The 24,919-nt window shown below is 30.4% G+C and overlaps 1 protein-coding gene across 1 annotated transcript in view; it reads right to left on the reverse strand.

The window, feature by feature from the left end:
• LOC107448120 (synaptotagmin-6) overlaps positions 1–24,919 on the reverse strand; it is a 186,087-nt gene that overhangs the window by 65,739 nt on the left and 95,429 nt on the right. The window contains exons 2-4 of the mRNA XM_087151573.1: positions 18,050–18,334; positions 15,094–15,288; positions 4,646–4,842 (exon numbers count right to left, since the gene is read on the reverse strand). Coding sequence (XP_087007699.1) covers positions 4,646–4,842; positions 15,094–15,288; positions 18,050–18,334 — 677 coding nt within the window. The remainder of the gene's footprint in view (positions 1–4,645; positions 4,843–15,093; positions 15,289–18,049; positions 18,335–24,919) is intronic.

Consider the following 24,919-nt stretch of genomic DNA (forward strand, 5'->3'; position numbering starts at 1 on the left):
ATAAATAAAGAAACAATAGCCTTCCTGATGATTGACATATCCAAAGCATTTGATAAAGTATGGCACACTGGTACAATATATAAACTCATACAGCTGAATTTTCCACCCGGCATAATCAAACTCCTATCCTGCTATCTTTCTAATAGAACATTTCAAATCACCATCAAAAACAAAAAATCCACAAAGAGAAACATCACAGCCGGAGTACCACAGGGCAGTATTCTGGGACCGATATTATACATATTATACACTTATGATTTTCCTATAAACAAAGCCGATTATAACAGCATAACAGCCTATTACGCAGACGATACCGGTATTATTATTAAATCCAGAAACCCAAATCATGCTCTTCAAAAACTACAAGACCATATAGACGAAATAGAAGACTGGTGCTTAAAATGGAAAACTGCAGTAAATGCTGGAAAATCACAAATATTAATTATACAAAAAAGAAGAATTAAAATACTTCCACAACTTCAACCAAAAATGTTCAACATACCAATACCAATAGTTAAAAAAGCAAATTATCTTGGCCTTATAATCAATAGCAAACTCACCTGGAATGATCACATCAAAAGCACAATAGATAAAGCAAATGCAGCAATAATAGCCATACAACCATTAATATATAATCAGAATATGTCACTTAAACTAAAGAAGCTACTATATACAACAATGATCCGCCCAATACTTACCTATGCCTCACCTGCCTGAACAACGATACCTCAACATCTACTGAAGAAATTAAACCAATGCCAAAACAAGATCCTTAGAAAAATAACCTGTGCAAGATGGTTCATCCGGAATACCAATATACATGCAGACCTCAAAATACCAACTCTATCACAGCATATATACAAGCTAAATGCAGATTTTTTCGATAAAGCCATAGAATGTAAAACAGCAAATTTTAATGAAATCTTTAAATTTGAAAATTATATCAAAGATAAAAACTACAGACCAATAGCTGCACATTTCACCTCCGACGCCTCATATCATAACTATCAAAACAAATAATTTCATCAACTTTTCTGAAAATAACGTTTACTCATGCTGATACAATTCTGAACAACTTCAAAATCAAACAAACACAGTTTAGAGCAAGCTGCTCAATTTATTTTTGATTCTTTTTTAGTTATTCAAGCAAAGAGCTTGAAACATTCATAAAAGCAACTCCATTGCCTGCTCACCTCATTGCTCAACCAAAACTGTTATAAAATTCCAGATGAATGGGATAGGGGCCGCTTCGCGGCCCAGGTGCCCAATAAAATCAGAACACTAGGACTAGGTTTAAATCAACCTGCATATAAGTTGGAGGGTATTTAAATTTTCTTACATATAATTTTGAAAAAATTCTAATTATTAATTATATTAAGTCTACTATTGTTTTCCAATTTAAACACAAAGTAAGAATTTAATTTAAATTTAAAAAAATTAAATTTTTATTTGTTTAAAATATACTTTATACATAAAAATTCGACAAGCAAAGATATCCTTCCATAGCAGTAATATTTTTTATTCTACTTTATCTAAAAAGGTCAAATTTATCGAAGAAATTCTAAGATTTGAAATTACTTAAAGACAACCACTTTAAAGCTGAAGTATCAGCGCGTTTTTTTAAAAGCAAATAGCAGTTAAAGTGCAGCTATCAGCATTCAATTTTACCATCGTACCCGGAAATTGGACAGAATCCAATAAACGTTCCCAAGAAAAATAATTTTTTCGCCTTTTTGTTGGTTTTTAAGTTTTTACGATTAAATGTACTTACAGGCGCGAATTGATTTTTCGATGTTCAAGAAATAAATAAAAACGATTAGAGTATTTTCTGTTTAAGATTTTTTTTTTTTAAATGCTGAAATAAAAAAGACTATTAAATGTATTTCTTTTGCGAGAGACAGTCATAAACGAATTCAAGGTTAAGAACTTAATAAGCTGAAGACTTTAATTTTTTGTAAATGTTTTGTAAACTTACTTTTAATTACGCTCGATGATATGGAGATGAACAATATTTCATTGGTCACGCAAAGTTCATAGGTAATCGGTGAAAGCGAAATTACTTTGCATTTCTACTATTAAATTATCATTAACAATAATTCTAGACTAAAAAAGAATACATATTATTTATTTGTTGTTGTTATTGTTTCTAATGACACTTGAAAGAGCCAAGATTGGCCGCCATTGGTTTTTAGCGAATTCAGTCCGGAAGGCCAGCCTTACGTTTGATAAGAACACCGAAAGTGTGAAAGCTCAGAATTCCATGGATAGATGGCAGCACCACTTCTTCAATTTAGACACAGATCTGAAGGGGAAGGAAATTTTCTCCCGATCCCAGCATTCATGGTACTGCTCACCGACTGACTACAAGCCTTTTGATTCCACAGATTTTACGAGCACGTAGTCAGTGGATCTTGGTGAGGTCGAACCTTGCCTCCAGACCGGAGTCCGATTCTCTAACCCTTGAGCTACCGATACCTTATTATTGATTTGGCAACAACGACTGGAATCCATGCATCCAATGTAGCATTACGACACATCTGTGCTAGTTTGTGATTGGTTGGGAGCCGGAATTACCCGAAAAGAAATTAAACAAAAATTTCTGTTAAATTTACGTGCGGTGATCATTGATCGAAAATGTATTTTTAACTAGTGGAATCTTAAATTATGCAGGTATATATTCTTTTTTTTGTGCTTTAAAAATTAATCCTAACCATTCAAAATATCTGCAGAGTTCTTATGATCTGAAAAAAATAAATGAGTGGTAGCTAAGATATTCCAAGACAGCTGAAAAACGTTAAATTTTATCTTTCATTTGTAAATTACGAAATTGTTCCAAAGCTACTTTTTTTACTTCCATGTATATTTTCTTTAAATTAAATATTCATTCATAGCATTAAACATCTAGATTTATCTTACTTTCACTATCACTTTAAAAAAATTTCCAGACGGTGAAGACCCTGCGATGTCAAATAACAATATCTTTTTAGAAAAAAATTATCTTTGAAAACTATAATAACTATACTTTGTGCTCTTTATGAAGTTATTTATGCCATTATATGTTAAGAAGCTATTTTTAATAATAATATTTGCAAAGAAACTAAAAAAGTTCACATTTTTACATTCAACGAGATATTGTTACAAGTTAATTAATAATTTAGGCAACTTAGTTCGTCGTGCCTTTTGACTGGTAAATAAATGAAACAAAAGGTAGCTCGATATACTTAACATAATTTAGACGTGGAAAGCAGGAACGAAATTTGGGAGAAGCTTTGTAAGTGTAGTAACTGGCTCCGATATCAGACACTTTTGAAGTCTAACTACGTTAAAGGTACTCTAACAGTGATATTGTGCACTCTTAAGCTATGCTAACAGTCATAAATCATGCAATCAGTGAAACATATTATGGAAGTTTTTCAAAACATTAATGTTACTTACTTGTTGTAAGTACTTAAATAATAAAACTAGCCTCGATTGTTATTTCCCGCTATAATAAAGGTGGTTATGCATGTGTTGCTTGACCAATAAAAAAATAATAAAAATATCCAGCGGTAGTTTTTTTTTTTTTTTTGATGAAAGAGAAGGTTAGTCAGACAACAACGAAATTTTAATCTCTATTCCGTTTACGAGTGTGTTAGGCAAGAGTCGTGAGTTCTTTATAAGTCATCGAGCCATTGTCGGGATTTGAACCTATGTCGTCAATATCGGAAGTGAGCGTTCTGTACACTAACACATTTTTTTCAGTTAAACCCCTGACCGTCACCCATGTGGAGAGTAGTCATGTCATTTTGACATGTAGTCTTTTCTGAATTGAAATATTATTTTTCCATGTTTTCGGTGTTCAATGCTTTCAGTGCTCAACTCTGTCTCTTTGCAATTTCGAATCAAACCTAGAAGACACTGAAATTCATAGAACAAGCATTAGGGCAAAAACGCCTTTGTGGAGGATTTTTTGCTGGGATTAAGGCGAGGATAACTACAAAAATCTCTTATGGTTAGGAAAGATTTTCGGGCACTAGGGATTTTAAAACATGATCTGTCTTCCACAAGGGACATTTTATGTTATCACTGCGGTCTTTGAGATCTGGGAGCCATTATCAGGATTCAAACCTGGGTAGACTTACTAGGAGGCGACCCAAGTTAGCCTTTGGAAGCAGGGATGATTCAGAGAATGCTCTATCCTCTAAGTTCTTCCTGCTTCCAAAGGTTTAATTTAATTTTATTTTATATCCGTCGTTGAACAGCCGACCCAATTTTTGGGTTTACGACTACTATTGTTCAACTCCATAGCCTTGTAATTTTGAACCAATCCAGAAGACAAGGAAACTCCTGGATCAGTACCCCCAGAGGTTTTGATTTGTTATGGGAACATGGAGGACTTTGCGACCAAAGGTTTAATTGATTTTTTTTACCATTTTTATTTGTTTATTTGCTCATTTCTTTTGTTGGACGCTATATATAGTTGTAATTTCGTTTTCTTTCACGCCGTCACATAATTTAAGATACAAGTAAGTGTAAATATTTATTGCTTGCATGATGAATTTAGTCAGAGGGAAAAAAAGCGAGAAAAACTTCTATGTTAAATTCAAAGTTTTTTAAGCTAAATAAGAGTTTTACAATACATGCGTATAATATTTTTAATACTTACTCTAACAATCAGTCCCTCGACGTCATGATCGTACCGTAGGGTGAACATTAATTTACCACAACTGGCTCCTTGCTCACTACCGTCCCCAAGAAGTTCTGCTCCGCTATCTGCAGACCATTGCCTCATCATGTCCGGCTGATATAGCTCCGGTCTAATACGTCCGATGGCCTGGCTGTCTCTCTGGGCAATATTACATACTGTAACAGAAGCATAAATTTGTAGATGCAGAGACATACAGGGTTGAGTACTATAAAATATTTCAAATTTGTTTATTAAATATCGTATCGTTAATGCTATAAAGTGCTGAATAGTGCAGCGCAACTATATATTGAATAAGTTACGTTTAATACTACCGTGATGAATACAATGTTATCTTCCTAAATCGATCATGAACTACTATTGCAATGCATTAAGTATTGCATGAGGATCATGTTCATAGGATATATATTTATGTAATGACGTTTTAACCTTTTACATATCCCTTGCTCGCCAACTCTGTAGTAGGTTTTGTAGAGGGTTTTGTTTTTAAATTTAATGTCGTTGCAAAGGTTTTATATTCATGCTTGATTATTTAAATATATTTGATTTAAAATGATTTTGACTAAGTACATTAAGCATACATTAACCAGCTAATTATTTTGTTGCTTTTTTAGTGTTGTCTAAATATCAATAAGATACCTGTTTACAATGCCACTATAACTTTTATTGGTATCTCACTACCACTAAAGAAACACTTCTTTGACGAGCATAAAAGTAGGCGGGTATGACATCAAAAGTCACCACTTTAAAATTTCTGTATTTTATCATTTTGCTACTACATTATTTTAGAGTTATTAGCTGTTATATAGCAATATTGCATTACATATTTTAAAAAAAATGAGTGCTTACAGGAGACTTGTGATTGCTTCGCTAATTCTTGAATTCACGTGATAGTTCTTTTCAAAGGCAAAACACGGTTCACTTTCAAATACCGATCGGTTTCTTTCGATTTGTTTTCATTTTTAACATAAATTAGATCCCTGACTCTCAAAAATAAGTTCACACATATGGAAACAATGCCCTGATAACTTTTTCTGCTTATCGTGAATAAGAATTTGCATGTGAAGGACCAAAATTCTGAAACTGATTTCTCTTCAAATATGTGCATACTGCTTGAGGATATTTCTTTATTCCAAGAAATACATGTTACTTTAAAAATTTTTTTTTAATCAAACTAGAAGGATTCCGAAGTCTATGTACTATCTCATCAAACAGCTCAGGAAAATAACACACACATATATATATATATATATATATATATATATATATATATATATATATATATATATATATATATATATATATACTCTCGGTATCTTGAAAACCTTGTTGTGACGAAATTTTTTCGGAATAGAAAATGATTTTTTTTCTCGGAAAAATCACATTGTAAGTAAATTTATTGTAAACCAGTTTTTTGTCTATTTAATCCATAATTATTTTTGTCTTATTTTTAAAGATAGAATTATCAATGTTGTAGTTAGACTTACAGTCAACTGTCATTACATGCATATTTATTAGCAGTTATTCTTGTGTTTCATGACTCTACTTTTTAGAGTAAAATTTTAGAGCATATTTTTCTACTTTTTAGAACATATTTAGTTCTGAACTTGATATGTTTGAGTTGCTGTATGTAGTGGTTGTTTATATCTTCGGGTCTGGTGGTTGTTATTATTAGTTAATTATATTAAGTTGTTTTCATCTACAAAATAATTCATTTCTTAAACTTGATGTGATAATCTGCATAAAATGTTAATTTAATTCTTACTGTAGCCCTAATATAATTTGTTTTCTTGCATTGAAAAATAATGCATTAATCTGAATAACGGATTGCACAAAAACATTTTTTTTCTGTTGTAAGAGATTAATTACCAAATCTTAGATACATTTGTATCGCTGCAAATCGGTTTATTTTTCCAAGCTACGTTTTTTTAACCCTTTGGCAGGGCTGAAAGTCCATATACAGTAAGACGGAAATGAGTTAAAACTGGTAACAAATAAATTTCTTTTTTGGCTTTTTTTTTCGGGAATAATATAGTATTCATAACTACCAAATTTTTTTAACAGAAAAAATTTAAATATTGAACTGCTTCTTCCCCGAGAAAAAAATAATAGCAGTGAATTATCTATTGATTTACTCCTCCCGAAAATTATCTGTTATTGAAGTAGTTTTACTACCAGTATTTTGTTTTCTCCGGCTCGCTTTCAGGCCTGCCTCTTAGGGACGGGTGATTCATAAAAGCATTCGTACAAAATCAGAATGTTAATAAATAAAAAACGGTAGCTTAAATGTAGGCGTTTCTAATTTTACAGACTTACTTTGCTTTTACTTTAATTATTGCTAGTTTAATCATAAATATATAATCAATGTTAGTTCAAAGTATAACTAAATAATTTTATTTTGAACTAAAGTAATGGTGAATTAAACAAATCAAACAATTATAACATCTCCCACAAATAAACTGCTAAGAACTACTTTGGTTACCAGTTCTATGCTGGCACGTATTTGGGACAGTCAGCGCGAATGGGTTAACTAATATTCTTCACCAGTGCTCATCAGCACTATATTCAATATTAGAATGAAGAAATCCACCAAGACGTCGTAGAAGAATTGATAAAAAATTTATTAAAATAAATTTTTTAATGAAGTGGTAGATTTAACAATATATTATTCTTAATTTTATAAAAAGTTTTATATTTGGAGTATCAGGGAAAATTTAAGAAAATCTGGAAGTCTTAGTCATCAGTTTTTAATTATTTCCAGATCATGGGAGTGCTGTATTTGACCGTATTGTGTACTCGGTTCTATACAGATTCATACAGACCTTATATGACCGTTCTTGAACAATTAACCCAATTTTGAGTTCACCATTGTTCAACCTTGTAATTTTGAACCCAGTATGAGAAAATACATTAACTATTTACTTCGAAGTCCATAACCAGCAAGAAAATAAAAAAAATTTGTTAAATATTTTTAAAAATTACTTTTTGAAGTGTCCAAGATTTCTAAAAAAGTTGTAAGGTTTCTATGATTCCCATATCACTACCCCACCTAATATCACCCCTGGGCAACTATGTATAAGCTTTCTAAAAAAAATAATAATGTAGTAACGAAGGTGAACTTAAAATTAGTTTTCCTTACCACCCATATAATAAGATTAAATAAAGATAATCCACACACTACCACCTAACATAAAACACTTTTTCCCTGCTGCTTTATGTTAAATGTGCGAAACAATTTATGCTCTTTTCAGCACTTTCATGGTCGTCTGTCTCATTTTATGCGTTCTCTTTTATTATTCTGCATAATTTATCGCCAAAAAATACATTTGTGGATAAGGAACACGTTATACGTGCCTAGTTTCTCTAAGATCATTTTTCGCCAAAGCTGAAGATAAATTATGTCCTTGAATTCGCAATCCTGGTCTACTCTAGATAAGGAATAGAGTTCCTAGATAGTGTTACAACGACAATGGGCAGTCGGAAGTTCAGCTCTCGGACTACAGATAAATGAGGGTTGAATTTAATATCCGCTGCTGCTTCCGTTTTTATACTGGACTGAACATAGATATTCCCTGTTCTTGTAGGAGAATAAAAGATAAATTTAAGTCTTTTGGTGTTTAATAATAATTGTTAATTTCCGAAAGAAGAGGGGATTTTTGAATAATTTTTTTTTACCTATCGTTGACTTATAGTTGTACGTAGTTTCTAAGGAAATTACTAAGTGGATTTGAAAAATAAATTAAGCTTTTTTATTAAATAAATAATCCCCAGAAACTGTAGCTGTAAGATATTGCTTGATTAAAAACCTCATTCGCTTCAAAAATATGACAAAACAGTCGAGATGTTTCAAGAGTGCTCAAAAATAGGCGCCAATTTACTCTCTAAGGCTACTGCGGATTTTCTAGTTTTATTTCTCACTTCTTTTCTTCCATTTTCCGTTGGCAACTTCCAGCTGTATACTTCAAATCACTTTTGTTTCTGCTCATTCACGTCTGGCAAGTCTTGAAAATGGGCGTTTATTTTTGAGTGCTTGAAACATGTGTCGACTGTTATTTCCAATTAGTATAGTTTCGAAGAGAATGAAATTTTTGATCTAGTAACAAGCTACAATCACACCTGCCAACTTTTCAGATTTTGTGGAAGATTTTGTTTTTATATTTAATGTAGTAGCAAACTGTTTACATTCTTATTTAATAATTTCAACTGTCACTAAATTTAATAATTAAAGCATACATAAAGATGATCTACTAGATATTTTATAGTCTTTTAAGGGAGAAAAGTGTTTATATATATATACAGGGTTATTCATAATTCCCTCCGCCTGTAAACGCCATTTTTCTTTACTATAACAAGCTTCAGTGGTACATGTTACTGCCATCTACCGGCAACTGCTTAAATTAAAACTTGAATACTTTCGGAATAATTTCTAATGTTCTTTTTTGCCATATTCGTCTTCGTTTTTTTACTATAACGCTTCGAACCCCGGAGGGATTATGAATAACCCTGTATACAATATATATATATATATATATATATATATATATATATATATATATATATATATATATATATATATATATATATATATATATATATATATATACATATATATATTCCGATTTCAAAATAATCAATTTTGTAAAATCTGTCTGATTGGTTACTTTTTTAAACACTTAGATTCAAAACTATACAAAATGGAAATATCAGTCTACATGTTTCAAGAGCTCAAAAACAGGCATCCATTTTCAAGACTTGCCAGACGTGAATAAGAAGAAACAAAAAAGAAATTTGATAAAAGGCAACGTTACCGAGGAAAAATGGAAAATTAAGGTGAGAAATAGTAGTACCAGAATAAAAAAAGAGAAAAAAAAGATGAAAAACAGGAAAAGAAAAACCGCAGTGGCCAAGAGGAGCAAATGAGGATGAAATGCATTTTCACGCTCAATAGAGAGGTGGTGAGGAACTAATGTCGTTAAAGAGACTACATCAATGTAATGTCGACAGCAACGACATTACATTAACAATGTAATATCGTTGTTGTCGTTAACAATGTCTTCAGTTTCTTGAGATTATTTATTTAATTAGTCAATGTTATAAATAAAATTGTAAACGATTCTGTTAAAAATTTTATGATACGTTCCTTAATGTTTAATTATTTAAGTTATACTTCTTATGCGACTTCCAACAAGGTTGCGCTAAACGTTTAACGCTACATTTTTATTGGCCGGGAAATCACGTGGTAGGATCCAGTTTTCCCTCATTCATTTCCATATTGTTTTGGTTCTCACTAGCATAAAAGTATTGTTTTTCTATATATATATTTTTAGTTTGTTTTGATACACATATAATTTAATAGGGTAGTATCTTTTATTTTCAAATTTAGTGGATAACAATTGTAAAAAATGAGTGAAAACAATCTCACGGACAATGCGACGGATTTAAGGTTATATCAAGGTACGTCTCTTGTGAATATCAATTGATTGTTTCTCTTCTGAAATTACATTATGACGCATTCACATACATTATTAATACAAATACATTTTCCAGGTGAGGCAACCGCAAGCACTTCCACTGGTTCAAGAGGGAAAAACGCACAATATCACCGTGATTACAGAGCACGGAAGCGAGCGGAGCAGGAAAAAGAGTCGTTGAATAGAACTAGTGATCCTTCTATAACTGCTGATTCTTCTACAATTAACGTCGCAGGTTGCGAAATTTAACTTCTTCCACGCGGAGGAACTCCACGCACTATTTTTTTTACAAGTGTCAACGTGAATGGCATGTGGATCAGTGCTACGTTACCGAATTACCATTCTTATAGTAATCTTGAACCACTTGTATATTTTGTTTTATTGTGTGCTTTTTAAACAAGTTTAGGGGAAAAAATAAGATGCATTTTTTTCCCTCAAGGATTTAATGAGTGCTAAGAGGTAAAAATATGAAATAAAATAATTTAAAATTTAAAAAAAAAAAAAAAACTTGTCTGTGGCTGTTCGAAAATGTAATAAATAAAACATTGCGTGTGGCCTATGGTTTCCGAATAACTATAATAAATTCAAATAAACCACCGATTTTTCATCTGCTATCTTAAAAAAATTTAAGAAATTCTTGCTACACAATTCAAGATAAACTTTATGTAATGTAATAATTATATATATAATAATTATGTAATAATTATAATAACAATAACGCCAAATAACACTACCAAATAAAACCAACAAATTTTCATCAGCTTTCTAACTTAATAAGAAATTCTTGCAATACATTTTAAGATGAACTTTATATAAAATAAGCATAATAGCTGGAAATTCAACGAAGACAATAAACTCGATTTTTCTAAGTTACACGCCATACTTTATTTTTTCGTGCAGACTAATAGAAAAGTTGTTTTAAAATTTTTTTTTACATTTTTTTTTTATTAAATGTCAATCTTAATCTCACATCAATAAAGTTGAGAAATCGTGCTTTATGATTACATTTTTATGTAAAACACGTAACGGAAAATACGTATAATACCACGTTGTCAATGTAACCTCGGTATTTAATTTAGAAACCTTTTTGATTCAGTAAAGAAATCGTGATTTATTTAAATGAAGGCATTCGAAACGTTTTCAAAGTTCGTTTGAAATCTCAGTAAGCTTCATACTGAATCCAGATTAAGTGTACTTATTTTACTTTTATTATTTTCGGTCTGATCAAAGTTCTTATTTGGAACGATATTAAATTTGCATTTTAAATTTCATAAACTTATATTTAGTAAACAGGCAGAGATTTAAATTAAGTAGTAGAAAATATGTTTCTTTTAAATCTTTAGACATTTAAAGCATGGTGCAACATGTCTTATTTTTGTAACTTGTGCTTTTAAACTCCACATTAAATTCAAATGTATTTAAAATATTGGATTTTATTACAATTTAAAGAGTTTTTTGAAAATTCTTGTTGATCATTTTAAAATTATGTTAAAATTTAAATGCTTATAATATATTATATATTATTTATTATATTTTGTTCGTGCAAAAATCAAAACGAAATTATTCACTGTGGAGTATTAATAAATTTTTTTTTTCATATTTTATGTTTAAAATATTCCTTACAGAAGGAAGGAACAAAAACGTCTGTTTCTACAAAGCAGGAAAAATTTGATTTAAATTAAATATAAGATATTTAAATTTTAGATGATTTGGTTTAAAAAATTATATTTAAAATGTTTGAAACGGGATAGAACACTCGCCTCCCTATGAGATGAACCAGGTTCAAATACCGGCGAGGGCTGGTTCATTCGAATTCCGCACCCAGCTCGCACCGACCACAGTGTTGACGCTTCAGTGGTAGATGGTTCATGGGTTAGAGTCCCCTTACCGGTATGCTAACCATGGGAGGTCGTCGTTTGCCTCTTCATGTTAGGCAAATGCGGATTTAGTTCCATCAAAAAGTCCTCAACGAAGACAAATTTCGTGCAATACTTGATCCAGAAGTTCCCTTGCCTTCTGGATTGGGTTCAAAATTACAAGGATATGAAGTTGAACATTAATAATAGTAAACTTAAAACGCGGTCGGCTGTGCAATGACAGTTAGAAAATAAAATGAAACTGCAATTTGCAGAGCCGTGGTTACTCAGGGGATAGAGCGCTTGCTTCTCAATAAGGGAAACCGGGTTCGAATCCCAGCGATAGCTGGTCGATACGAATTCCGCACCCGGCTGGCACCGATCACAGTACTGACGTAAATTATCCTCAGTGGTAGACGGATCATGGGTTAAAGTGCTCTTGCTGGTAGGCTTTCGTGGTTTTCCTTTCCATGTAAAAGCAAACGCGGGTGAGTTCCACCTAAAAAGTTCTCCCAATATTTGATCCAGGAATTCCCTTGTCTTCTGGATTAGGTTCGAATTACAAGGCTACGGAGTTGAACATTGGTAATCATAAACTCAAAGTTGGGTCGGCTGTTCATCGACGGTGTTAAAATAAAATAAAAAACTTGATTTGCAGATTTTTCAGTCAATTTTACCAATTTTTTAAAAGGTTTAACTCGGTTTAAATGTAACAAAGTGGTAAATCTCATAAGCGTTTGAATTTTAAATCTTTGAGTTATTATTACTTGGCGAATAAGAACCCTATCAATCGAATTTACTACACCAAGATTCATACATTGAAAGACTACCGCTAGAAAATATTTATTCGTTGTTTGAAGCTAGTTGGCATCGCTGTCAACCTGAATTACTTTTGTTCTAATGATCGGAATTTAACGAAGCGAAAATTAATGTACCAATCTTAATGGTTCAAATTGTTGACTTTTGTTATGCTAATTAATTATTTCTAACTATCAATTAAGTTACGAAATAAATCTCAAAGACTCTGGAGTAAATGCACCTTTTTGGTGGATTTTGGGAGATTCTTGGTCTACAAAATATGGGAATAAACCCAATAGTTTGCCATTAATGCAGTCGAAAGTTGAGCTTAATTTCACTTTTTGTGTATTTCACCATATCTCGGGAATTTTTCAAGTGAATCGAATTATTTTTGCACCTAATTTAAAAAAAAACATTTTAAATAAATATTTTTTTTATTGATCAATGTTACAAACATTTTTGTAAAGTTACACATGTAAATTTTCCATTTTAAATTATTACAAAACTAAAATGACAAAATTTTAGAATGAAAGTAATTGAATAGTTTTTGAGTATTAAATTTTAAGAAAAGTCGTATTTTTATAATTTTACTTCTCAAGTCAACTATTCAACTGATTTTATTCAAATTCTGTACTTAAAGTATAAGTTCGAATGTTCTGAATTTATTGTTTCCATTTTACACATTAAGGTGACAATTTTAATTTCAATGTAGATTAGCTTTGTACAAGACATATGTGTGTACCCCTCTTTCATCTTCACCAAATTCAAAATCCAAACCCGGGTAGGAAATTCTCCGATAGGGGCAAGTTAGAAGAGTAGGGGAGAGTGGGGTCAATTGTAACAGGGTACGATTGTAACAGAGCAAAAATTTCGAGTGTCGGGTACTAGATTTGGTTCCTAGGTGGAGCACAAGGTGTATTTAATAAATCTACATGTACACCCCTGCTGGCAACCATTTTTATGTACTTTTGAAAGAGTTACATCACAAAAGATATTTTCACGCTACGTAAGTACTTTTTTTGGTATTAGAATATTATATTGTAACAAAGTAATTTTGTTTAAGCAAATAAAAATTATTAACCGAATATGTAAGTGGACATCTTAATTAACATTTCAAAAAGAAAAAGATTAGTTTTGTTAATTAACTAGCATTGTTTTTAACAAATGAAGCTGAAATGGCGTCTTGGGAATGATTGTAACAATAAGTAAAGGGGCGATTGTAACAGCTGAAAATAAATAATCTTATGTTTACAAACCATAACTTAACTCTTTAAGAACCACCAATAGTTTACTATATCATTTATATTATGTTGCATGCGCATTATTTTATTTGTCACCTTGAAAATCATAAATTGAAATTTTTAACCCCTTAAAGTTAAAAGTTTAACCCTTTAGGTCTCTGCTCATTATTATTTTTACTCCTAAAATATCACTACTATTTTGATCAATAATAAAATGTATCACAACTATGATAATATGTATAATTAACTATGTTTTAGTTGAATTTATGAACTGTTACAATTGACTCCGTAAGTGGGGACAATTGTAACAAGTGCACGACTGTGAAAAACTGTTAATAACTAATATAATAACATTTAAAATAAGGTATTTATTTTTTTTCTAGTAGAGGATAGTCTACTTTACTAGTCTGTCAATTAATACTAATAATATATTGGATTTTTTGTTAGTTGAAAATAGTTAAGTAAAAAATGTTTCAATTGACCCCACTCTCCCCTACAATTCCAATACCACCGAACAAACTTATTTTTGTATAAAGTTTTGTTTATTGATAGTACAAGAACCGGGCAGGTCACTGGAATCCAGCCGGTTAGATTCCAGGTTACTGGATTCCAGTAACTGGAATGTTCCGAAGATAACATATTTTTTAATCAATCTAATGGAAAAGATTGGTTTTCACGTAAAGGAAAATAATCGTTATTATTTGTACTTAAATGTTAAAATAATTTATAAAGCAGTTTAAATTTCTCATATATTACCCTAAAATCTCCAGAAATCAACTTTTTTTTGAAAATAAAGTTTAAACAGTGAACTTAAATATGTAGTCTCTTCAAATTTGTTTAAAGTTCTACGGAAATAAATATTAGCTTTTTCATTAACTCATTTGCTTATACAGCATTCAAGCGTTTATGTACTTAAGTTTCGAATTATAACCTTTTCCGGAGAAATAACTTCAGAAACAAGTTTAAATACATCTTACTCCGTTATTTACTCAAACATCCCGAAACGAGTTTAAACCGGATTGATGTATCTAATCTTTATTTACCTTCAAATGGGACATCGGACAAGTCCAGCCTGTGCGATAGTTGTCTCTGAAATGTTTGATGTCTAGTCGGTACTGTAGGGAGTGTGGTTTGTCGTGGTGGTGCTACTTTTCTGTTTGTTTCAGTCCATTCGTTCCCCAGTTCCTCTTTGATATCTGGTAAACTATGGCTGATTTTGATCGATGCTGTAGTACTACCTGTTAAAATAAACATTGTAATTTTACTTCTGTTGGAAAGATAAGATCCAAAAGCGAAGTGCTTTTTTAATCTATCGAAAATTCGTTACAGACTGGTTTAATTCGCTGACATTCGCTGGTTTAATTCGACATTTTAAATTTAAATCGTATAATAATGCATTTCCCCAGCTTATTTAAACCATATTATGTTGAAATAGAATTCGTTTTAAAACGCAATGATAATTTATATTACTTTATTCTGTTTACTCTAATCAACCATATTTCTTTTTTTATGTGCGTTGTTTATTGATTAATTGGTTTTACATAAATTGCTACGTTGAATATATTTATTTTTGATAAAACACATAATTACACAAAAGATCTGTCTGTGCAACTATAGTTAGCTGCAATAATGCAAGCGCATATTTTTTTTCATTATTAAAATAGGCGACATTAAATTTATTATTTTAGCCTACTATAATATAATATAAGTAAAAATGGTCCATCCATCAAATTTAAGAAGTTATTTTGATGTCGATATAATATAAGGGTTGCTAAATTAAAAGTCGACAGAAAATGCAGTAGCGCTGACACTATTCAGGGTTATAAAGAAAGATATGAGGACTCCGTAGATTCAGTGGCATCATATATTTCGTGTCATATATCATTCCATTCGAAGTAATTGTAGAGTCGTGATGACTAAAAAGAATGCGTTCAGAATAGAAAAAACTCGAAGTATGAATTTAATGACTGAAAATGTTTAGACCGTTAATTTTGTCAGACATAGTGCAGCACAGATTTCAAGCGTCGTACCTTTTCGATTATAATTTTAAGAACAGCAGCAATTTATATGTTAGAGATCACGGTTTTGTTTGCTACATTTCTGTCTTGGATGACCTGATTTTAATGTCCATCCTTTATGAAAATTTTTATATCATTTGTTCACAACAGTTTGACCTAGACTGTATTTACCATTAATAGCTTAATTTTGATTACCAGTATCAATAAATAAATAAATAACATCACGTTCACTGAATGGCACTAAAAATCGTAGTTTTACGCGTTGTAACACATCTATCTTATTAAAACTTTACATTCAACTTAACCTTTGACGCAGAATTTCCATTAAACATATTATTCACACTTTTACCATTATTTCGTATTAATTTAAGTCAAAATAAATTAAAAATATTATATTTAGCATTTTAGTGATTTTTGGATATGAAATACAACATAGTACACCTGTGTCCTTTTTGCGTTAGCAGTAAAATTTCCAAAAGTAGTGAATACGAAAAAAGTAAAATTTCAGCTATTCGCTGTTATTTAGATTTAAGAAAAAAAGTAATTCATCAATGAAATTTCCTTAATTAATAAAAACAATTATTTTTATATGTTTGAATATGAATGAAAAAAAAATCAAGCTACCTTTTTTGGACTTTATATTTTAGAACAAATATCATTACGAGAATCTAACAGATTTTTTTTAGTAACTATTAGACGGTTTTTAGAATTAATAAATGTCAAAATATATTTATACTAGTATTTAGAGCGCCAGAAAAAATATATAAATGGGACACTGATGTCTAATCTGCGCCAAAGGTTTAAAAGCTCTGAAGTGAACTAGATAGTTATACTTCGCTCACCAGGAGTTGGCACTTGGCTCCGCCTTCATCACGTGGTTTCCAACGATACTATTTCGCTATTTTTGGGAGAAGGATACCATGGGTGAAAGCCCTTATATAGCAAGACGGAAAAAAGAAAAACCTGGTACGTAAAACATTTCATTCCAGCATTTTTTTCGAAAAAATGAAATATCTGTAACTATCAAGATTTCTTTTATAATTCTGGCAAATATATAAAACTGCTTCTTTTCTAAGATAAAGTAGATATTGTTGAAAAATTTAAAAAAAGAGTAAGTAAACTCCTCCCCAAAACTAGCTATAACTGGAAAGGTTTTACTACCAGCCTTTCCTCGTTTCCGTCTCGCTTTCACCCCTGAAGGATACGAACAATCCTGAACAAGGTAGCTATTTGGCGATCGTATGGCAAAAATATTTATTTCACAATCTTTATGTGCATTTTTTTAACTTTAAATATTTCATAATTTGCTGATATTTCTCTCTTTTGAGCGTATAGTTTGTCCCTTTTGAGGCATGTTGCTGCAATATATTTAATTTCCTAGAGCAGAGATGCCAACTTGCTTCGGACAGCAAATATATATTTTAAAGTGGTAGTTTATCAATTGTGATTCTTGGTCTAATAAAATCAATTTAGTAGATTTTTACCCACCACTATTTCTAAACAATTCGCAGGCTTATATAATTCACCACTGAATGGTATTCATGTTATGCTGTACCTTTAAAAAGCAAGCGAAAATAGTCAACTAATTGCAAAATTTGTTTCGTAGTTATTTACCGCTTATTTAATTATTTTGGCGTGTCCGAAGCAGTTGGCATCTCTGCTAGAGTAACAAAAGGTTTAATAGCAGATGATAAAGCGAAGTAAGTAACTGAAAAAGAATCCGCTGTTTGCGTTTGGTGCGCATTAAGGGTTGTCTCAATTTCCAGCGCGGAGACGTCTCTCTTCTTACTCCCCCGCTGAAATGAACTCTTCGTCCGAGGAGGTGGAGCCAAGTGCCAACTCCTGGTGAACGAACTATATACGCGACTCGCGTTGCACTTGTCTTGAAAACTGGGCCTGTCGTTACTGCATGTTTCTGATGAGATCAAGCTAGTTCACTTTTCGCTTAAGAAATGTTTATATATTTGTTTATAGCACTGACCTGAGGGCGATTTGGGCATTTCAGCCCCTTCAACAGCTGGTGGTGTCTCATCTTTTTCTTCACAGGGTGTGGCTCTGATGTCGGGTGGCGGTTGCTGGTGACTACTTGTGGACGCTTGTTCTGGATCTGTCTGTTCGGTTGAAGGTTTTGTGGAAGACTGCAGGCGCTGAACGAGCCACCTGTAGCTGAAGTAGGCGACGATTCCTAAGAGGACGAGACTGAGAGTGAGACCAGCTGCCAGGAAAGGCGGGACAGATAGCCCTAGGGACGAACCCTCATCTACGTCTGAAACGAAGAGGAAATGGTTGAATTAGTAATGAATAGTGAAAAAAGAATTTGAATTTTTAAAATGAAAACTTTTAATAAAGTAAAATAATGAATATGTTTGGCATTTTTATGTCAGCAAAGTCAAACAAGGTTTCCATTTGGCGTAAAAAAAATGTAAAAGTTGTAGAACGTTGATGCTAGTAGTATGCTAGATTTTTAGATAACACTCTAACGCTAACAGATCTTTTAGATCATACTTTTCATACAGATTTTACAAAATAACGCATAGTGATTGTTTTAAACACATTTTTTTACAGAATTATTTTCTTACAGAAGAAATCGAATTTATTACATAAAAATATCAAGCAAAGCTAAGAATTTTTTAGTGTCTCCAAAGAATACAACTTCGAAAGCTGAAATTCAATAACAAGTTTGTAACAAGCAGTAAAATGAAAGTTAATTTCGTTTAAAAGAATTAAGCAATTTAATTACTTACTTAATTTAATTAAATAATAAGTAAGTAAGTTTATTTGACCAATTACAATGCGCGAAATGATAAGACGCCAAATATGTTTTACGATGTATAGAGTTACATAAATATTAATTTACCCATGCACAGCATTACAAACACGAAAAACTACAATAACAATATTTTACAAATTAATTAACCGTTATTAAAACCGTTAAGTTATCGAAATTTATTTTTTGCGGATTTAATCGAAATTTATTACACCAAAATATCAAGTAAAACAAGAAAGTTCTTTCCAATATCTCAAAAAGAATAGTTCTTCGAAAGCTGTCTTTCAAGTAAGTTTTTACCAAATAGTAAATTAGAAGTTAATTTTCATTAAAAAAAAATTAATGTAGCTCCATTTACTTACAACTAAAAACATCTATTAAAATAGTCTTTAATAAACAAATTTATCCAAGAATTTTTATTTTAAATAACTTTGCAAGTTTCGACAAATAGTTTCTTATCAAAATAGTCTACACTTAGAATTGGTGTCATTCAAAATAAGATCTGCGTTTTGACATTAAGATTTAATTAAAGAAATAATTTCGTTCGAGAAATATATTTTGTACGCATCATTTCTTTTTCTTCTGGGAAATTCTTGGTTTCAAATTTATTTTTTTAAAAAGATTGGGTTCGTTTAATATATTTTGATATTTATAAAAAAAAGTAATTTGAATGATATTTTGCCGTTTTGGGCGGTAAACATTAAGTTGTGTTTATTTATTTTGCAAAAATATAAACGACGCTTTCTGAAATCTTAACTACAAACATGTCAACATTTACTGTTGCCGTAACAGCTAATTAAGCATAAATGCAACAGTTCATATTTTCTCAAAAGAGAAAGTAAGTTGAATTGTCAAAAATTTAACTAAATATGTCAGTTTAGTCTGGTATTCGGGCAGAGCAATAAATAAATATTTTGAAATAAATATGTCAGTAAATTGAACATGATTAAATTTTGGATCTAATTGTTGCATTATTTTTAATGTTTTCTTTTTGCTCTAGCTGCTTTAATTTTAAAATTCATTCCAAGAAAACTAATTACAAACATTTTTGGGAAAATATTGGAATTAATCAAATTTGGTTTTAAATGTGACATAATTTAACTTAGATATATCCATAAATAAAGTAGCAACATTATTTAGTTAATGTAGCATAATTAATAACAAATAAATAATGTACAACATTATTTAGTTAATGCAGCATAATTAATAACAAATAAATAATATAGCAACATTATTTAGTTAATGTAGCATAATTAATAACAAATAAATAATGTAGCAACATTATTTAGTTAATGCAGCATAATTAATAACAAATAAATAATGTAGCAATATCATTTAGTTAATGTAGCATAATTAATAACAAATAAATAATGTAACAACATTATTTAGCTAATGTAGCATAATTAATAACAAATAAATAATGTAGCAACATTATTTAGTTAATGCAGCATAATTAATAACAAATAAATAATGTAGCAACATTAATAAGTTAAATAATTAATAATAATTTTCTGGAATTCCATGCATAATTTAACTCGGAAAATTATTCGACAAATTGCAAAAGAAATGATTTGTTTATTTTGTTATGTAAAGCTACTGGGATAATACTATTTTATAAAATTATGGTAGCAAAACATCTTGGTTATTGAAATATTTTTTTTTCTTTATCAGGGCTATCAATTTTCTACAGTTTTTGAGAAAATTTCTTCCAGTGATTGTTAAGAGCATGTCTTATTGTATGATTCACTGTTATGAAAATTTTAATTAAAATTATTTTCCACACCACTAAATTTAAATTAATCAAAAGTTGATTTAAAATGTCACATTATTAATCACTCTCTTGGTGATGTTCTTAATGTGTAAGCAAGACCAGTGTTTGAGTTTTATCGTGTTATGTATCGAAAAAGAATGTTTTTTTTTTAAATTTATCATAATTTATATCACAGTTGTTTTTACTTCTTCTAAAACATTTCCCAGTTCAATTATCTATCTTAGCCATTACAGTAAAGAGAATCTCTTTTGAATATACCACCATATTTTAAGATAAATTTTCTTCCATTAAAAAAAATCAGATTGGGTATTTAAAACTGAGATACAGGAAAAAATAATTTATAAGCTAATTAATTTTTTAACATAATTAAAAGGAAACGAGAAATTCAGCTTAGAAAGTTCTAAAAAGAGACGACAACACAAATAACTACATCTTTAAAATCTGTGGAACGAAAATGTAATAAAAATTATTTTTAAAACTCCTTACAATGAAGATTTATTTTAAGATCTTCAAATTCGTTTTAACAGAACTTGGTACAGCCATTAAGGACGCAGCATGTCTTCATTATATTCCTGAATTCATTAGGGGAAAAGGCAGTTATCATTAAGTTTTAATGAATGGAAAAAAATTCCTTAAATAAGAAAATCTCCAAAGAGGAGAAAGTCCAATTTATCATTTTGGATGAGCCTCTCTCAAGATTTTCCTTTCAACATATCGTTAAAAATTATCACAACCTGGATACTTTGTCAGAATAATAATATTTATATTTAGTTACAACTAACAGTTTTAATAACGTAATAATTTTTACGTTTGATTTGTTAGTAGGAATGTTTTTTTTTAAAAATATTTTATTCGATAACCTTGACAAAAATTTTATTTAATTTTAATTAGTTATTTAAATTCTTTTCGTTGCTATACCCGGAGAAAACTAATCTTTAGCTGATCAGAGCTTCGGAAAAATTAAAAAAAATTAGTAGTAAAGTTATTAATAAACTTACAACTTCGCTTTTTTTTATTTTATATTCTGAGAGTAGAAATCCTACATGCTGATCAGAGCTTCGGAGAAATTAGTAATAAAGTTATTAATAAGCTTACTACTTTGCTTTTTTCATTTAATATACTGAGAATACAAATCCTACAGCTAGCAAAGCAAACTAGTCTTTAACTGATCAGAGCTTCGGAAAAACTAAAAAAGTTAGTAGTAAAGTTTTTAAAAAGCTTACTATATCTTTCTAATTTGATACTCTGAGAACAGAAATTTTACAACTTGCAAAGCAAACTAGTCTTTAGCTGATCAGAGCTTCGAAAAAACTAAAAAAATTAGTAGTAAAGTTTTTAAAAAACTTCCTACTTTATCTTTTTAATTTAATATTCTAATAACAGAAATTCTATAACTAGCAAACAAATGAGTCTTTAGCTGATCAGAGCTTCGGAAAAACTAAAAAAAATTAGTAGTAAAGTTATTAAAAAGCATACTACAATACTTAACTTTAAACAAAGTAAAATCCTATTACTACTTTGTCTTTTTTTTGTTTAATATTCTGAGAACAGAAATCTTATAACTAGAAAAGCAAACTTGTGTTTAGCTGTGTAACTAGAAAAACAAACTTGTGTTAGTGACAGAGATGCTGTATCAGAAATAATTTTTTAACCAATGACCAGAGATGCTAAAATTACTAAAACTAATCTAAAAATTACTTAAATTTCGTTACCACTACTTTTTTACAAAGCGAAGCAAGTTGGCATTTTTGAATGGGATAAGTACTGAGGTTAGTTTTCGAATTTTGCTTTTAGAAACTTTACAACTAGTTCTTTTAGTTTTTCCGGGATATTGTTCCGCTTACTAATTTAAGTTTAATGCAATTATAAATTGTAATTAATTGGAAAACTATTTTTAGAAATCATTATAATTTCAAATTGTTGCGATAAACCATATTTTTAAGTGTTAACAAGAGAAAAAAATATTCATACATGTAACTTTAGTTCTGTTTGCTTTTTTGTCTGATAAAGAGTATAAATTATATGTCGTATTACAAAGTATTAGGCATTTTTGCGAAATTCGTCCAAAATTCACTCACACTTAAATTAAATCACTCACATTAAAACCTTTTTGCTTCAAGGTAAACTAATAATTGAATGATTTCATTTTGCAAACGACTGTCGATATTTTCCGCTTGAGCAGATACAGGCGCTGTAAGCCATTCCGAGATATCTATATTATCAATATCACCTAAAACGTAATTTAAAATCTTCGCTTAGTTTTAAAATATTGAAAATCATTGATATTCGTTTATCGACCCCATAGATCGGTTCGACTCATTATATTTGTGTCGACCTCCAGGGGTCGATATCGACTACTTTTCCCATCACTTCTTTAAAGAGTATGCTGTTACAAGAAAATAATAGCAGTAATTTTTGGGTAGTAAAATTAAAAGATTTATACATTTGGTCAAAAAGTAATTTTGGTTAAATGTACATGAATTTTAAAAAAAGAAAATTATAAAGACATAAAAAGTAAAAATTAAATAAAAACAGAACTGAGTAAATGAAGAGTAACTTTTAGCAAGAAAGAACTCAATACAACTTCTAACCACAATCATTCAAATCGATTCTAAGAAAGTAATTAAAATTAAAGTACTGTTTACTGATCTTATTATTTTTTAACGTAAAAAAAATATAACAGAGGTTAAAAATTTAGAAAAAAAATGTATAAAAATTTAATTATAGAAGATCTTACTGTAGTGGCCAGACAATTAGTAAGATCACAAAGTTTAGGCAATAATTTATATTTATTAAAAAAGAAAATTGAATTATGTTTTTAGTATTATTCATTCCCGGAATATCAAATTTTGAAAAGAAAAAAAATAAGGTTTTTATTGTTAACCATTTCAGAAACTGCAAATTTTGATAAGAATATAAATTGAATAAGGTTTTAACTACAACCCCTTTCAGAAACTGCAAATTTTGACAAAGACCCTTTGAATAAGATTTTTAGTATTAACTCTCTCCTAGACAGCAACTTTTGATAAGAACCCTTTGAACAAATTTTTTATTACTTCGCTATTATTTTAAATATTGTAGGGAGCAAGGATTTCTGGTTCGGCATATATGCGCTAGCTAGACACGAATGGCATCTCATTTTTCCTCTTACACCACTTCACTCCGCAGGGCCTTTGTCGTGACTTTTCCATCTCACCCTGTTGACAGCCAAACTCTTCATTTCTCTCGATGTTTTATTTTATTTTATAACCGTCGCTAAACTACCGAACCAATTGTTGAGTGTACGACTATCAATGTTCAAATCCGTAGCTTTATTTCGAACCCAATCCAGAAGACAAGGGAACTCCTAAATCAAGCATTGGGACAAATTTGCCTTTTTGATGGAACTCACCATTGAGTTGCATGGTTTGCAAAACCACGAAAGCCTCCCACGATTTACCTAACGGCAAGGCAACTCTAACCCATGATCCGTCTACCATTTAGGATAATTTAAGTCTGCACTGTGATAGGATTGAGCCGGGTGCGGAATTCGCACGAACCAGTCATCGATGGGATTCGAACCCGCAATAGGAGGTGAGCGCTTTTTCCCCTAAGCCACCACTGCTCCATGTTTTATTTCTTGTATTTAATTCCTTAATAATAATTATGAATCATTAATAATGCTCCATGTTTTGTTTCTTGTCTTTAATTCATTAATAATAATTATGAATCATTAATAATGCTCCATGTTTCGTTTCTTGTCTTTAATTCATTAATAATAATTATGAATCATTAATAATGCTCCATGTTTTGTTTCTTGTCTTTAATTCATTAATAATAATAATTATGAATCATTAATAATGCTCCAGGTTTTGTTTCTTGTCTTTAATTCATTAATAATAATTATGAATCATTAATAATGCTCCAGGTTTTGTTTCTTGTCTTTAATTCATTAATAATAGTTCTTCGCCAGGTAATTTTAGTTCTATCCCTCTTTCGTTTACCTTGGGGCGTCCAGTACAGCGCCTGTTTTACTTTGAACTTTTCTGGCTTTCTAATAATGTGTGGACCAATTGTAATTAGTCATGTCTTCCTTTTTTTTCTAAGACGTGATACATTAAAGGACTATTTTGCAAGATTTTCCCTAATTTTTATTCGAGAATACTTCTATTATGCGTCCGTTGGATATTCGCTCTATGATTATAATGGTTAAATAAAGTTAAATTTGCTCTTTTCTAAATCGTGTGTCTGACTATCTTCCTTAGAAGTTGGCAGGATTAATAAAGTGCAAGTTATTTAAAAAAATATATAAATAAAAAATATTCACAAAAGAG

This window comes from Parasteatoda tepidariorum, chromosome 9 (assembly GCF_982258835.1).
Source record: "Parasteatoda tepidariorum strain Cologne lab strain chromosome 9, Ptep-v5.0, whole genome shotgun sequence".
NCBI lineage: Eukaryota > Metazoa > Arthropoda > Arachnida > Araneae > Theridiidae > Parasteatoda > Parasteatoda tepidariorum.